Source organism: Rhinatrema bivittatum, chromosome 6 (assembly GCF_901001135.1).
Source record: "Rhinatrema bivittatum chromosome 6, aRhiBiv1.1, whole genome shotgun sequence".
Classification (NCBI taxonomy): domain Eukaryota; kingdom Metazoa; phylum Chordata; class Amphibia; order Gymnophiona; family Rhinatrematidae; genus Rhinatrema; species Rhinatrema bivittatum.
This window is the reverse complement of record NC_042620.1, coordinates 162,306,589-162,321,585: the sequence shown is the minus strand read 5'-3', so window position 1 is coordinate 162,321,585 and position 14,997 is coordinate 162,306,589. Positions and strand designations below refer to the sequence as shown.

General features: G+C 41.5%; 1 protein-coding gene across 7 annotated transcripts in view; it reads right to left on the bottom strand.

The window, feature by feature from the left end:
- Positions 1-14,997, bottom strand: part of FN1 (fibronectin 1) — a 203,870-nt gene that overhangs the window by 174,373 nt on the left and 14,500 nt on the right. For all 7 annotated transcript variants that reach the window (XM_029606119.1, XM_029606113.1, XM_029606114.1 and 4 more), the window contains exon 2: positions 6,555-6,683. In XM_029606119.1, coding sequence (XP_029461979.1) covers positions 6,555-6,683 — 129 coding nt within the window. The remainder of the gene's footprint in view (positions 1-6,554; positions 6,684-14,997) is intronic.

Sequence of the window (14,997 nt, the reverse complement as noted above, 5' to 3'; positions counted from 1 at the left end):
GTGCTGAAAGACCTGTTCAGTAGATCCTTGGAAATGGGAGTGGTGCCACAGGTTTGGAGAAGGGTGGTTGTGGTCCTGCTTCACAAAAATGGTAGCAGAGAGGAACCTGAAAACTACAGGCTGGTTAGCCTTATATCTATTGTGGGAAAACTAATGGAGACACTTCTAAGGAAAGGATAGTGAACATCTGCAATGTAGAAATTGGTTGACTGACAGTGAGTAGTCGTAAAGGGAATCTACTCTGAGGAGGGAAGAATAAGTGGAGTGCCTCAGGGAATGGTTCTGAGACTGGTTCTATTCAATACCTTTGTGAGTGATATTGCAGAAGGGCTAGAAAGAAAAATGTTGTCTTTTTGCAGACGATACTAAGTTCTGCAACTCACCTGAAGGAGTAGAGCAAAAGAGAAGTGTTTTAAGAAAACTTTAGGGAGTGGCAAGGTTTGGCAGTTCAGGATTCAATGCCACGAAGTGCACAGTCATGCATCTGGGGTACAGAAATCCAAAGGAGTTGTATGTGATAGGGGCAAAAGTCTGACGTGCATGGACTAGAAGAAAGATCTCAGGGTGACAGTGTGCAGTGATCTGAAGGTAGCGAAGCAATGTGATGAAGTAGCACTAAGGCCAGAGGGATGCTGGGCTGCATAAAGACAGGCACAACCAGCAGTAAAAAGGATGTGATAATACCCCTGTAAAACTCATTGGTGAGGCCTCATCTGGAGTATTGTCTTCAGTTCTGGAGACTGCATCTCAAAGCAGTCTAGAGAAAGGTGACCAAAAGGGTGTAGGACCTGCACCAAAAGAGTTATAAGATTGAAGGACCACATTTTGTTTTTTTTTAAGACTTGCCATACTGGGTCAGACCAAAGGTCCATCAAGCCCAGTATCCTGTTTCCAACAGTGGCCAATCCAGATCACAAGTACCTGGAAGGATCCTAAGGGGTAGATAGATTCCATGCTGCTTATCGCAGGGATAAGCAGTGGAGTTCCCTATTAAAACAAATAAATAAACAAATAGATAAATAAATAAATAAATAAATAAATAAAAAGCCCACCTTAATAATTGTTTATGGACTTTTCCTCTAGGAACTTGTCTAAACCTTTTTTAAATGCAGCTACGCTAATAGCTTTTACCACATCGTCTGGCAACAAATTCCAGAGTTTAATTATGCGTTGAGTAAATAAAAAGTTTTATTAGTTTTAAATGTATTTCGTAGTAATTTCATTGTGTTTTCCCTAGTTTTTGTACTCTTTGAAAAAGTAAACAATCTAAATATGTATGAAAGAGAGGAGAGACGGGGTGATATGATACAGACTTTTAAATACGTGAAAGGTATTAATAATGTACAAGAACTCAAACCCTTTTCAATGAAAAGAAAACTGTACATCCAGATGGCATAATACGTATGAAACTCCAAGGGGCTCAAATCAGGATCAATGTCAGAAAGTATTTCTTCACAGAAAGAGTTGTGGATGCATGGAATGCCCTCCCGGAAGAGGTAGTGACGACAAGGATAATAATGGAATTCAATAGGGCCTGGAAAAAGCACAGAGGATTCCTACTGGCTAAATGATGGAGATGAAGAAAAGGATAACCCATATTGACTGGGGTAACCTGCACAGAACAACAATTACCTAAGAATAAAATTAAAACAAACAAGCAAACAAAAAAGAAAACTTGCTGGGCAGACTGGATGATCCACATGGGTCTTTTTCTGCCAACATTTACTATGTTACTATGTAGATGTGCAAGGCTGTGCCTCCGTGTCTGTGCATTGGTTTTGCATACATTCTCGTACAAGGAACTGTACTCTATATGTAGCAAGGAATTTCATGCACAAGAAAAGGAGACAACCCTGGCTCTTCTATGTAACAAAGTAATACAGTAAATGTCGGCAGAAAAAAAAAAGAACAAAATGGCCCATCCATTTTGCCTGGCAAGGTGTTCAGCTTTGTATATGCTGTTCTGTGCAGACTTATCTTCTCACCTTTTTTTTAAGGTTGTAACTGCCACTCTGTACAGGTTACCTCCCATGAAGAAAAGTTTTAATTTTTTAAGCCACCTCTCTTGGGGGGTCATTTATCAAAGTGCTATATGGCATTTTTGCATGCAAAAACACCTTTAATGCATGTGAAAGGAGAAGGAGAGAGAGAGAGAGACTAGCCATAATACCCTTGCACTAGATGGGTATTTATATCTCTAAGGGAGGCCCACCTAGTAACTCGAGGTGAGGTTTAGGTATTAGGGATGTGAATCGTTTTTTGACGATTTAAAATGTCGTCCGATATATTTTAAATCGTCAAAAATCGTTAGAGCCGCGATACAATAACAATTCCCCCGATTTATCATCAAAAATCGTAAATCAGGGGAAGGGGGAGGGGAAAGGGGAGGGCGGGAAAACCGGCACACTAAAACAACCCTAAAACCCACCCCGACCCTTTAAAATAAATCCCCCACCCTCCCGAACCCCCCCAAAATACCTTAAATTACCTGGGGTCCAGAGGAAGGGTCCCGCTGTGATCTTCCACTCTCGGACCTCCGGTGCTTGTAGAAATGGCGCCGGCGCTACCTTTGGTTTTTCCGTACGGAAAAACGATTCACGGCAGGAGATCGCTCCCGGACCCCCGCTGGACCCCCAGGGACTTTTGGCCAGCTTGGGGGGGCCTCCTGACCCCCACAAGACTTGCCAAAAGTACAGCTGGGGTCCGGAACGACCTCCTGCAGTCGAATCGTGTTGTCTACGGCCGGTGCCATTTTGCGCCGCCATTTTGCGCAAAATGGCGCCGGCCGTAGACAACACGATTTGACTGCAGGAGGTCGTTCTGGACCCCAGCTGGACTTTTGGCAAGTCTTGTGGGGGTCCGGGAGCGATCTCCTGCCGCGAATCGTTTTTCCGTACGGAAAAACCAAAGGTAGCGCCGGCGCCATTTCTACAAGCACCGGAGGTCCGAGAGTGGAAGATCACAGTGGGACCCTTCCTCTGGACCCCAGGTAATTTAAGGTATTTTGGGGGGGTTCAGGAGGGTGGGGGATTTATTTTAAAGGGTCGGGGTGGGTTTTAGGGTTGTTTTAGTGTGCCGGTTTTCCTGCCCTCCCCCCCACTGGACCCCAGGTAATTTAAGGCATTTTGGGAGGGGGTTCGGGAGGGTGGGGGATTTATCTTAAAGGGTCGGGGTGGGTTTTAGGGATGTTTTAGTGTGCCGGTTTTCGATTTTCACAATTTTAACGATATTTAAAAAACCCAAACGGCGACGATCCGATTCCCTCCCCCTCCCAGCCGAAATCGATCGTTAAGACGATCGATCACACGATTCACATCTCTATTAGGTATTAATTTAGGGGTTAGGGGCCACTTTGACATTCAAATTGAGATGTACGAACAGAACAGTACTCTCTTGTGAAGATTTGATGACTTCGCAGTGAGGAAACTCACTCAAAGATGAGATTTGTGCAAGTTTATCAAGCTAGGTTGAGAGAACATTGCACAAATCTTATCTTTGAGTGAGTTTCCTCATTCCAAAGGTTATCAAATCATCACAAGAGAGCACTGTTCTGTTCGTACATCTCACTCTGAATATCAAAGTGGCCCCTAACCCCTACACTAATACCTAAACCTCACCTCGAGTTACTAGGTGGGCCTCCCATACAGGCTGATACAGTATAGTGCGCTCCACAACCCGCGATTGGACGCGCGTTTTGGATGTGCTAGCTTTACCCCTTATTCAGTAAGGGGTAATAGCATGTCCAAAATGCGCGTCCAACTCTCCCCCCCCCCCCGGAACCTAATGGTGCCCGCAACATGCAAATGCATGTTGATGGCCCTATTAGGTATTCCTGTGCAATACAATACAGAAAGTAAAATGTGCAGCCAAGCCGCACATATTACTTTCAGAAATTAGCGCCTACCAAAAGGTAGGTGCTAATTTCTCTGGGCACCAGGAAAGTGCACAGAAAAGCAGTAAAAACTGCTTTTCTGTGCACCCTCTAACTTAATAACATGGCGATATTAAGTCGGAGGTCCCAAAAGTTAAAAAAAGTAAAATAAATAGAAAAAAAATTTTGAAATAGGCCCGTGGCTCGCGGGTCAAAAACTGGATGCTCAATTTTGCCGGCGTCCGGTTTCCGAACCCGTGGCTGTCAGCGGGCTCAAGAACCAACGCTGGCAAAATTGAGCGAAGGCTGTCAAACCCGCTGACAGCTGCCGCTCCTGTCCAAAAAGAAGTGCTAAGGATGCGCTAGTGTCCCTTTCGCCTCTTTTTACTGCCGGCCTTAATTTTAATAAATTAAAATACTGTATCTCACGCACAGGAGAGTGGCCTTTGCGCAAGCCGGGAGAGTGGGCGAGCGCCCGCTCTCCCGCGATTTTACTGTATCGGCCTGATAGAGATATAAATACCTATCTAGTATGAGGGCATTATGGCTAGGTTCTCTCTCTCTCTCTCTCTCTCTCTCATTGTAATTTGCATTTTGCATAGGTATTATTGCAACAAACTGCTTATTACCATAAAACACACCCCTTTTCCTATCGCATGCAATAGTTAATGCATTTTGATAAATCCAGGCCTTGGAGAGCCATATTGGTTTCCTTTTTCTCTTAATTTTATTTACTTTTCTTATACAAAAAGATTTGCTGCCAATATTATAGTTCCTTCAGTTTACCTCATTGTTCTTCCACTTCTTTCCTCCTAACCTGCCAGCTCCTGCTTAAGGTATTTCCCCATTTTATGAAAGTCAGTATTTTGAAAGACCAGGACTTTGTGTGACTTCTCTCTGCATTGGCTATTATGTTAAGCCGTACCATCTGATGATCACTGGTGCTCAGTTGAGCACCAACCTGAATATTATAGATGCGGTCTCCTTTTGTGAGTACTAGGACCAATATTGCTCCTTTCTTCACCATTTCAGCTGAGCCCCTTGCACGGCATCCTCACTCTCCTTCTTTCTGATTCTGCAGATGGGATACTCTAATCCATAACCAGCATACTGTCCCGCTGAGGTGGCTCATGAATAAAATGAACAGCCTGGAAGGGGGTCCTAAAGTATGGACTGGATTAGATACTGATTTACTGACAGAGGACAGAGGGTTGTGGTAAATGGGTTTCACTCTGCAAGAAAGTTGATTAGTAGAGCACCTCAGGGATCGGTTCTGGGACAAGTCCTGTTGAATATCTTTGTGAGTAATATTGTGGAAAGATAAGAAAGAAAACTGATAAAAGAAAGATAACTGAAAGATAAGAAAGAAAACTGATACTTCACGCATATCCAGCATAGCTCCCTGCTTCAACGGCAGGGGAGAAGAAAAACTGATACTTCACGCATATCCAGCATAGCTCTCTGCTTCAACGGCAGGGGAGAAGAAAAACTGATACTTCACGCATATCCAGCATAGCTCTCTGCTTCAACGGCAGGGGAGAAGGAAAAAGGATTCGCACTCACAAAGCGGGGAGTAGCTGGCTTGTTACGGCGGTTACTACCCCAAACCAAATAAGCCTGATACTTCACTTTCAATGCATATCCAGCATAGCTCTCTGCTTCAACGGCAGGGGAGAAGAAAAACTGATACTTCACGCATATCCAGCATAGCTCTCTGCTTCAACGGCAGGGGAGAAGAAAAACTGATACTGCACGCATATCCAGCATAGCTCCCTGCTTCAACGGCAGGGGAGAAGAAAAACAACCAATAAGGGCTGAATAACATAATCTGGGTAAAACAAATAAGCATGGGTGTAGCTTGCTTATTGCGGCGGTTACTTCCCCTACTACCCCTAACTAATCAAGCTTGATATTTCACTTGGATGCAGCTCCATCACTGCTCTCTACATTAATGGTGGGGGTGGAAGGGAAATAGAACCAAAGAGCTAAGAGAAACAGATAAGTATGAGAAAAAAATGTGTGAAGCTTGCTGGGCAGACTGGATGGGCCGTTTGGTCTTCTTCTGCCATCATTTCTATGTTTCTATAAAAGTTTGTCTTTTTAGGGATGACATTAAGATTTATGAACAAATTAAAAGAACTGGTGTCTACACAAGGATGAAAGTGGATCCCTACTGCATCATGTTTACTAAGTTGGATATCGCAGGCTTGTTTTCACAGTGTATCTGTACAGGGTTGCATACACCTTGTAGTGCTATATAAATGTTTAGAAGTAGTACTTGTATTAGTAGTTGTGGGGAAGTCTCTGCACGGAGACATCAGAAAGGCAGGGGGCTTCTTGATAGGTGCTTTATGACACAATCAGCTGCTGGGTTAAGTCTATGACATAAGTCAATACCACAAAACAACCCACCAAAAATAAAACGGAATGAGAGACAGATGGTGGAATGCTCTCTATCCAAATGTGGACAAATTAAAATAACTTATTTATTTAAAATATTTGTAGTCAGCTTATATAGATAATATGTTTAACATAAATTATTAAAATAAAAACAAGCAAACAATACAATATTCATCTCATAAAACAAGATTCTAATGATGCCTAATGGTGTCTAGTGAAGATGACAGTGGATGTCTACTGCATGGCACTTGCTATGATGGATATCGCAGTCTTTCAGACTTACGTTCAGGCTTGCTTTCACAGTTAAACCCTCTGCCTCCTCCATAGCAGGTACAGACCAGTGTGTTCCCAAGATATATCCTTTCCCATTGCTGGTTTATCTGATAGTACTTTCCATTGTCATAGCAGCCCTCTGAAAAAGAAGGACAAAGCAGAGTTAAATAGAGCAAAGTCTACCAAGAGGCTAGAATATAAAAACTCGGCCTCAGAGGAGAGCTAGTAAAAGTCTGTTGCAGCTAGCCAATAGATATACCATTTACCTATTTTCACCTAAAAGAAAAGTCTGCCTACTGGCATGGGGAGGACAATTTTAAAAGACATTTATACATGTAAAATTATTCATCTGAAAAATAGTCTTCCTCACTGCAACTACAAGTATGCCCTACCCTGCAAAGTGAAAAATGAAACTGAATAGTTGAGAGCACACTTTCTGGATCCCAGATCAGTTTTCCAAATTTATGTTGAGGCTTCTGCAACAAAATCCTACTCAACCCCCCTTCATTGTGCCATTTCAGTAAATTGGCCATTATGAAGATGGTTATGTGATTTTAAGATGCTTGCCGAGCCTATGCTTTCGGATGGCTTACGGCTATATTGAATTCTTTCTCCTTGATCCTCTTGCCATTTTGAGGACTTATAATTAAGTGCCACCTATTAGTATTAGAGGTTCTCATCTAATATTCTTTTAATGTTTTGGTTTCTTTTTCCTTTTTTTTGCATCACCACTGGTGATGCACACATACATAATCACCACTGGTGATTCACACATACATAGTCTGTATGTGTGAATAATACTGGACAGTATTAAAGAGAAAACAAATTTTTTCAAGTATCTTCATCATTCTACAACACCTGCACTTTTAGCTACATTTAGAAGAGACGTGTTCAGGATGGGGGAGAAAAAATGCAAACAAATATTAGTGTCCATTCTACGTGTGCTATTTTCCATGGTCAAAGTGCCTGCACGAAAAAAGCAGGTGCCAAAGTCCGTTTCAAAAGGGATTAGTCCATGTGCATACTCTCTATCAAAACTGGTGCAAGGTCTGCAAGTAGAAAAGCACCCACAGACTTTGTCCCAATGTAGAAGTTGGGAAACTTGTCCCCTAGAAAAGGTTTTCCTCAAGATGGAACAATTCCCCATAATCAAAGCCTCCTTTAGTGATAAAGGCCCCATAACAACAAGGTTCTCAGGCTGCATCAGTGCACACTTTTAGCTTTCCCATTAGAATGCATTTTATATGCAGCTGTTGTATAATGATGAATAAACAAATCTAAAATACAGACACAGAGCAATTTTCAGAAACATATATATGCAAGGATCAGCAATGTGCATACTTTTATCCAAGCAAAAATAAAGTAGGTGGGCCTAGAGACAAGATCAGAATGAGGAAGGCAACAGATCATTTCAGATTTTTAATTCCAGATAAGTTACCCAAGTAAGACTTATCTGACTAAGTTACATGGGATTTTCAGCAGCACAGCTATGCTGCTGAATATCAGCTTACAAATCATTACTTACCCTTAGATGAGAGAGAGAGAGACCGGATGGTATGCATCCTAGGGTTCTGAAGGAACTCAAAAATGAAATTCCTGATCTATTAGTTAAAATTTGTAACCTATCATTAAAATCATCCATTGTACCTGAAGACTGGAGGGTGGCCAATGTAAGCCGGGAAAAATAGTGGAAACTATTCTCAAGAACAAAATTGTAAAGCATATAGAAAGACATGATTTAATGGAACATAGTCAACATGAATTTACCCAAGGGAATTCTTGCCTTACAAATCTGCTTCATTTTTTTGAGGGGGTTAATAAATATGTAGATAAAGGTGAACCGGTAGATGTAGTGTATTTGGAATTTCAGAAGGCGTTTGACAAAGTCCCTCATGAGAGACTTCTACGAAAACTAAAAAGTCATGGGATAGGAGGCGATGTCCTTTCGTGGATTACAAGCTGGTTAAAAGACAGGAAACAGAGAGTAGGATTAAATGGTCAATTTTCTCAGTGGAAAAGGGTAAACAGTGGAGTGCCTCAGGGATCTGTACTTGGACCGGTGCTTTTCAATATATATATATAAATGATCTGGAAAGGAATATGACAAGTGAGGTTATCAAATTTGCAGATGATACAAAATTATTCAGAGTAGTTAAATCACAAGCAGACTGTGATACATTACAGGAGGACCTTGCAAGATTTGAAGATTGGGCATCCAAATGGCAGATGAAATTTAATGTGGACAAGTGCAAGGTGTTGCATATAGGGAAAAATAACCGTTGCTGTAGTTACACGATGTTAGGTTCCACATTAGGAGCTACCACCCAGGAAAAAGATCTAGGCATCATAGTGGATAATACTTTAAAATATTCAGCTCAGTGTGCTGCAGCAGTCAAAAAAGCAAATAGAATGTTAGGAATTATTAGGAAGGGAATGGTTAATAGAACGGAAAATGTCATAATGCCTCTATATCGCTCCATGGTGAAACCACACCTTGAATACTGTGTACAATTCTGGTCGCCGCATCTCAAAAAAGATATATTATGTTTGGTTATATTTTTGCACCCCTGTTTTCTGTAAACCGACATGATGAGAACGAGTTCTTGAATGCCGGTATAAAAAAACCTTAAATAAATAAATAAATAAAAATAATATAGTTGCAATGGAGAAGCTACAGAGAAGGGCAACCAAAATGATAAAGGGGAAGGAACAGCTCCCCTATGAGGAAAGGCTGAAGAGGTTAGGGCTGTTCAGCTTGGAGAAGAGACGGCTGAGGGGGGATATGATAGAGGTCATTAAGATCATGAGAGGTCTTGAACAAGTAGATGTGACTCGGTTATTTTCACTTTTGAATAATAGAAGGACTAGGGGGCATTCCATGAAGTTAGCAAGTAGCACATTTAAGACTAATCGGAGAAAATTATTTTTCACTCAACGCACAATAAAGCTCTGGAATTTGTTGCCAGAGGATGTGGTTAGTGCAGTTAGTGTAGCTGGGTTCAAAAAAGGTTTGGATAAGTTCTTGGAGGAGAAGTCCATTAATGGCTATTAATCAATTTTACTTAGGGAATAGCCACTGCTATTAATTGCATCAGTAGCATGGGATCTTCTTAGTATTTGGGTAATTGCCAGGTCCTTGTGGCCTGGTTTTGGCCTCTGTTGGAAACAGGATGCTGGGCTTGATGGACCCTTGGTCTGACCCAGCATGGCAATTTCTTATGTTCTTATAAGGCCCTCCTAGTACTCAACTATTTATATCTCTTTAGAAGGGCCAGCTAATAGCTCAAGGTGAGGTGGTTTAGGACTTAGGGGCAGTTTTACATGTAGAGTGAGACGTTCAAACAGCACAGTACACCTCGGAGAAGATTTGACGTCATTTGGAGTGAGGAAAGTCTCACAAAGTTTCTACAATGTTCTCTCGCCCTAGTTTGATAAGCTTGGGCTATTAGCTGGCCCTCCTATAGTGATACAAATAGTTGAATTCTGTGAAGGCCTCCCCAGAGGTGCTCTCTCTCTCTCTCTCTTTCTCTTTTCTTCACCTCTCTCCCTCAGCCCAGAAATGGCCAAAATGCAATTTGCAATCTTTAACGCAAATCGCATTATGGCCGTTTTGGGCATATCACACAGCTTAATGTCAGGAAAAAAGGTGCAGTTATATCCGGCATTAAAACCTTGTGATAGCATGGGTTATGCTATCGCACAGTGCGATATTGCCCCTCATTTTAATTAATCCTGCCCAAACCCCTCCCCAGTCCCGCCCCTTCAAAGAATTTGCACCCGTGCCGGGTGCGGTAACATAATTTATCACATATGTTATGGTGTTAACGCATGTGTTAACGCGTTATCACGTTCGTTAACACAATAATGCATTTTGATGAATGACCCTATAAGCCAGCTAAGTTAACTAGATAAGAAGTGTTGCCTTGTTACACCTATTGCCCACCTGAGTTATCCGGCTATGTGGCCATCGCTGAACAGCTGGTTATTCAGCAGCTGCTGCTTAGCTGGATATGTCCAACTTATCCGGCTAAGTAGTGTTCAAGTATTGGCCTCCTTGTGATTTCCACAGAAAATTACCCACATAAAAAGCAGTCACAAATCTATGCAGGTACTTTTTTGCTAGGTGGTTTTCAAAGGTAAAGCACACTCATAGTTTGTCTTTGAAAATTTGTGCAAAGTTTTGATGTAAAATTCCTCACAGACTTTGCTATTGTGTGCAGTGCTGAAAATTACTCCAAGAAATATCAACTGATACAAATGCCATTTTAACTAGTAAAATAAATGTACAAAGCCTACATGAATAGAACACATACATAGAAGGAAGAATGAAAGTAATTTTTTTTTAAATAATGACATTAAAGCATAAAAACTGCTATGAGACAGTGTGCAAATAAGACCTTTGAGACATGCTTAGGTCCATTTTCCATACTTATGATATAAATCAGTCTGATGTTGTGACTCGTGGGCCAGCAGAACAGTACTACCATCCATTTTCACTTAGAAATGGAGAGCACAGTACAATGATTCTAAGTAGAAAAGTGAGCCTGGAAACCATAGAGCATGGTGGCTCTGTGGTATTAAAGCAACAGCATTGCTGATCTTACGAGGTAAGGAGGAGGCACTGTGGGTTAATGTGGAAAGAGGGAATGGAACATCTATTTATAATGGTATAATATACAGACCTCCATAGTAGAGAGAAGAGATGGATAGAGATTTAATGGAGGATATTCACAGGATTGCTGTGAAAGGAAATGTGCTGCTGCTAAGTGATTTTAATCTTCCAGATGTTGAATGGGACATCCCAACTGCAGTATCTTCTAGAAGCAGGGAGATTCTAGATTCTCTACAAGGAGAACTGCTCTGTCAACTGGTAATGGACCCACATGGGGGGCAGGAGTGATACTGGACCAGGTGCTTACTAACGGAGACAGTATTTCTGATGTTGTAGTGGATGATCATCTGAGATCCAGCGACCACCGGATGGTGTGGCTCAATATTAGGATGCAAGAGATGAAGGTTCATTCTAAGGCAAAGGTCCTAGACTTTAGGAAAACTAACATTTCTCAAAATGGGAGAGTACCTCAAGGAGTCATTAGCTGGATGGGAAAATCTAGGGGAAGCAGAAGGGCAGTGGGCAAAACTAAAATGAGATATCATAAGGGCAACTAATCATTTTGTTAGGAATGTAAATAAAGGGAAGTGGAAAAAGAGACATGATTTTCTAAAGAAGTAACTGAAAAGGTTAGCATTCATAACTACAAGAGATCACAGAAAGAGGAAGACAAGTGACAATATCTGGAAAAATTGAGAGAAGCTGGGAAATTAGTCAGGAACGTTAAAATTCAAATAGAAGAAAAAATAGCAAATATGGTAAAACAGGGGAACAAGACTTTTTTTTTTTAGATATGTTAGTAATAGAAGGAAGTGCAAAAGTGGCATTGTGAGACTCGAATGTGAAGGAGAAGACTATGTAGAGGCTGATGAGGAAAAAGCAAAATTGCTTAACAAAAGTTTCTGTTTGGTGTTCACTGTGGAAGGGCCTGGAGAGAAAGACCACATAAATCAAACACAAATAAGATTGGAAGTGAGGTAAACCTCAATTGATTTTCAGAACAGTGTGATCGAGAGGAACTAACTACACAAAGCAGATAAGGTTATGGGGCCGGATGGGATACATTCAAAGGTACTAAGGGAATTTTAGAGATGTCCTGGCAGCTGGCTGACAGTTTCAATGCTTCTTTAGAGCTTGGAGTAGTTCTGGAAGGCTGGAAAAGGGCAGATGTGGTTCCTATTCATAAAAAAGGAAGTAAGGAGGAAGCTGGGAACTACAGGCCAGTTAGTCTGACCTCTGACCTCTATAGCTAGCAAACTAATGGAATTGCTGCTAAAACAGAGGATAGTGCAAGTTTTGGAATCCAATGGATTGCAAGATCTGAGACAGCATAGTTTTACCAGAGGTAAATCTTGTCAGACAAATCTGATCAATTTCTTTGATTAAGTGACCAGAGAGTTGGATCAAGGAAGAGCACTAGACATTGTGTTCTTGCATTTCAGCAAGTCCTTTGACATGGTTCCACACAAAGGACTTAGAAATAAATTGTGTGCCCTTGGTATGGCTCCTAGAGTGAATGACTGGGTTAGAAACTGGCTGAGTGAAAGGCAACAAAGGGCAGTAGTAAATGGAGTTTTCTCTGAGGAAAGGGGTGTTACTAGTGATATACTTCAGGAATCGGTCCTAGGACCAGTTCTTTTCAACATTTTTGGGAGCGACATAATTGAAGGGATGTCGGGAAAGGTTTGTCTTTTTGCTGATGATATCAAAATATGTAACAGCGTGGATAGCCAGAAAGGAGTGGAAAACATGAGGAAGGATCTAGCAAAGCTGGAGGAATGGCCTAAGGTCTGGCAGGTATGATTTAATGCTACAAAATGCAGAATTTATGCATTTAGGGTGCAATAACCCAAGGGAAAGGTACAGCATTGCAGGTGAAATTCTTCTAAGCACAAAGGAAGAGAAGGATCTGGGGGTAATTGTATCTGATGATCTTAAGGTGGCCAGACAGGTGGATAAAGCAATGGTAAAAACCAGAAAGATGCTTGGCTGCATAGGGAGAGGAATGGTCAGCAGAAAAAGGGAGGCGATATTGCCCCTGTATAGGTCCCTGGTGAGACCTCACTTGGAATACTGTGTACAATTTTGGAGACAGCACAATGAATATGCATGAGATAGATCTGCATACAATGGAGGTTGTATATGCAAATCTAATCTGAAAAGCTAGGTATGACCTGAGGACTGGGTTGAGAACAAGTGTACTAGACTCAGACTTCATTTACTCTTCAGAGACTGGGCAGGTACAAGTTGTCCAGCAGCTTGCACTAATGTCCAGCTTGGGAGCAGGTTAGAATTGGCAGAGCAGGCTTTCTTTCCTTCTTCTGTTGAGTAGCAGGGTTCAGCTAATTTGGTAGCATTGAGAGTGGCTGCTGTGCTGTACTGTACTGACTGCTGGCTCTTCCAGAGCAGGATGCACGTGCTCTGACCTGAAAGTTCATCCTATTAACCTTGCTATTCAATGATCCAAAGTTGCTTGGACAGGGGAAAAGTGTACTCTAATATCCTGCATGGAAATTCTAACCTGTTATGATTAGGTGATGCTGCAAGAATCCACAGTTGGCCTAAACCCTGTTTAGTTGTATGGTTACGAAGTTCATTTAGGCAGAAAGAAGGCCAAAGGTTCAATAAGTGATGGAGTAGTGTTGTAACCTAACAAAGATCATGTCTGTTGGTTCATGAGTTCTCCCATTTTACCTTTCTTCCCGTTATGCTTTTGTTGGTACATCATTGCCCCAAGGACTGAATTGAGAACCACTAGTCTAGTAGAACAACAGATCACCCCACCCGTAGGAAAAGTGCTGCAGCATAATTCTATGGCAGAGGAAAGGAAGAAGAATGGGGAAGGGAAGAAAAGAATGATCAAAGACTAGATAATGGGAAGGACATATGTGGTAGAAAGTAAGTTAAAAAGAAAGTAAAAAGAGAACAAAATAGGGAAAGATGTTAGAGGAAGCAACAAAAATATGAGGAAGGGGGAAGAAAGAGAGAGAGATTGAAAAACAATAGAAAAGAGGCAGACACGGAACAAGGAATAAAACTAACAGAAGAAAAAATGAAGTCTGGAAAGTAGAAAAATGCTAAGTGACAGTACACTGTAACAAAATACTAAAAATGTCAAGTCAGAGAGACAAAAGTCAGCAGCAAAGTAGTAAATAAATCACAGCTAGAGACAATAAGTTGGAAAGGATTACAGTTAATGTTTTTTGGATTATGCAGTATAACGGTTGATTCACAGAGCCAAGTCACATCGCTTGGCTCGACTTTGACTTAGCTCCCTTACTAAATTTTCTGACTGGCCCATCTCTGGTGCTGTGCTATTCCCTCGTTTTTCTCTGCAGTGCGTGCCTGTCATTTCAAACAGCAAAATCCCTATTCCACAGGCCAGCTTTGTGAGGAATGCTGGCACCACTCACTGCTGGCATTAAGGTGACGGTCAGCTTTAATGGCAGCAAAGTGAGCAGACTGGGAGTTCACTTCTGTGTAAACAATAATGAAAAAAATAGACCCTTGAAAGCATTTGGTATTTTCTTGTTTCATCTCTTAACTATGCAAAAGACAGATAAGCTTTATTCTCTGTAACTTTCCTCTGTTACCTAGGACAGTAAACAGTCCTTACAGATATAACTAGGGACTTATCCAGATAAGTGGCGGTGTCTGAATATCTGGCCCCATTCAGCAGCTGTCACTTAGCTGGATACAACTTATCCAACTAGTTAGCCAGCTAAGTGGTAGGTGAGAGGGGATATAATGGGGAGGAGATGCTTATTTGGCTAACTTACGGAGTTATTTTCTAAAGGCTTATCACACGCGATATGGCCGTATCATGTGCGATAAGCCTCTA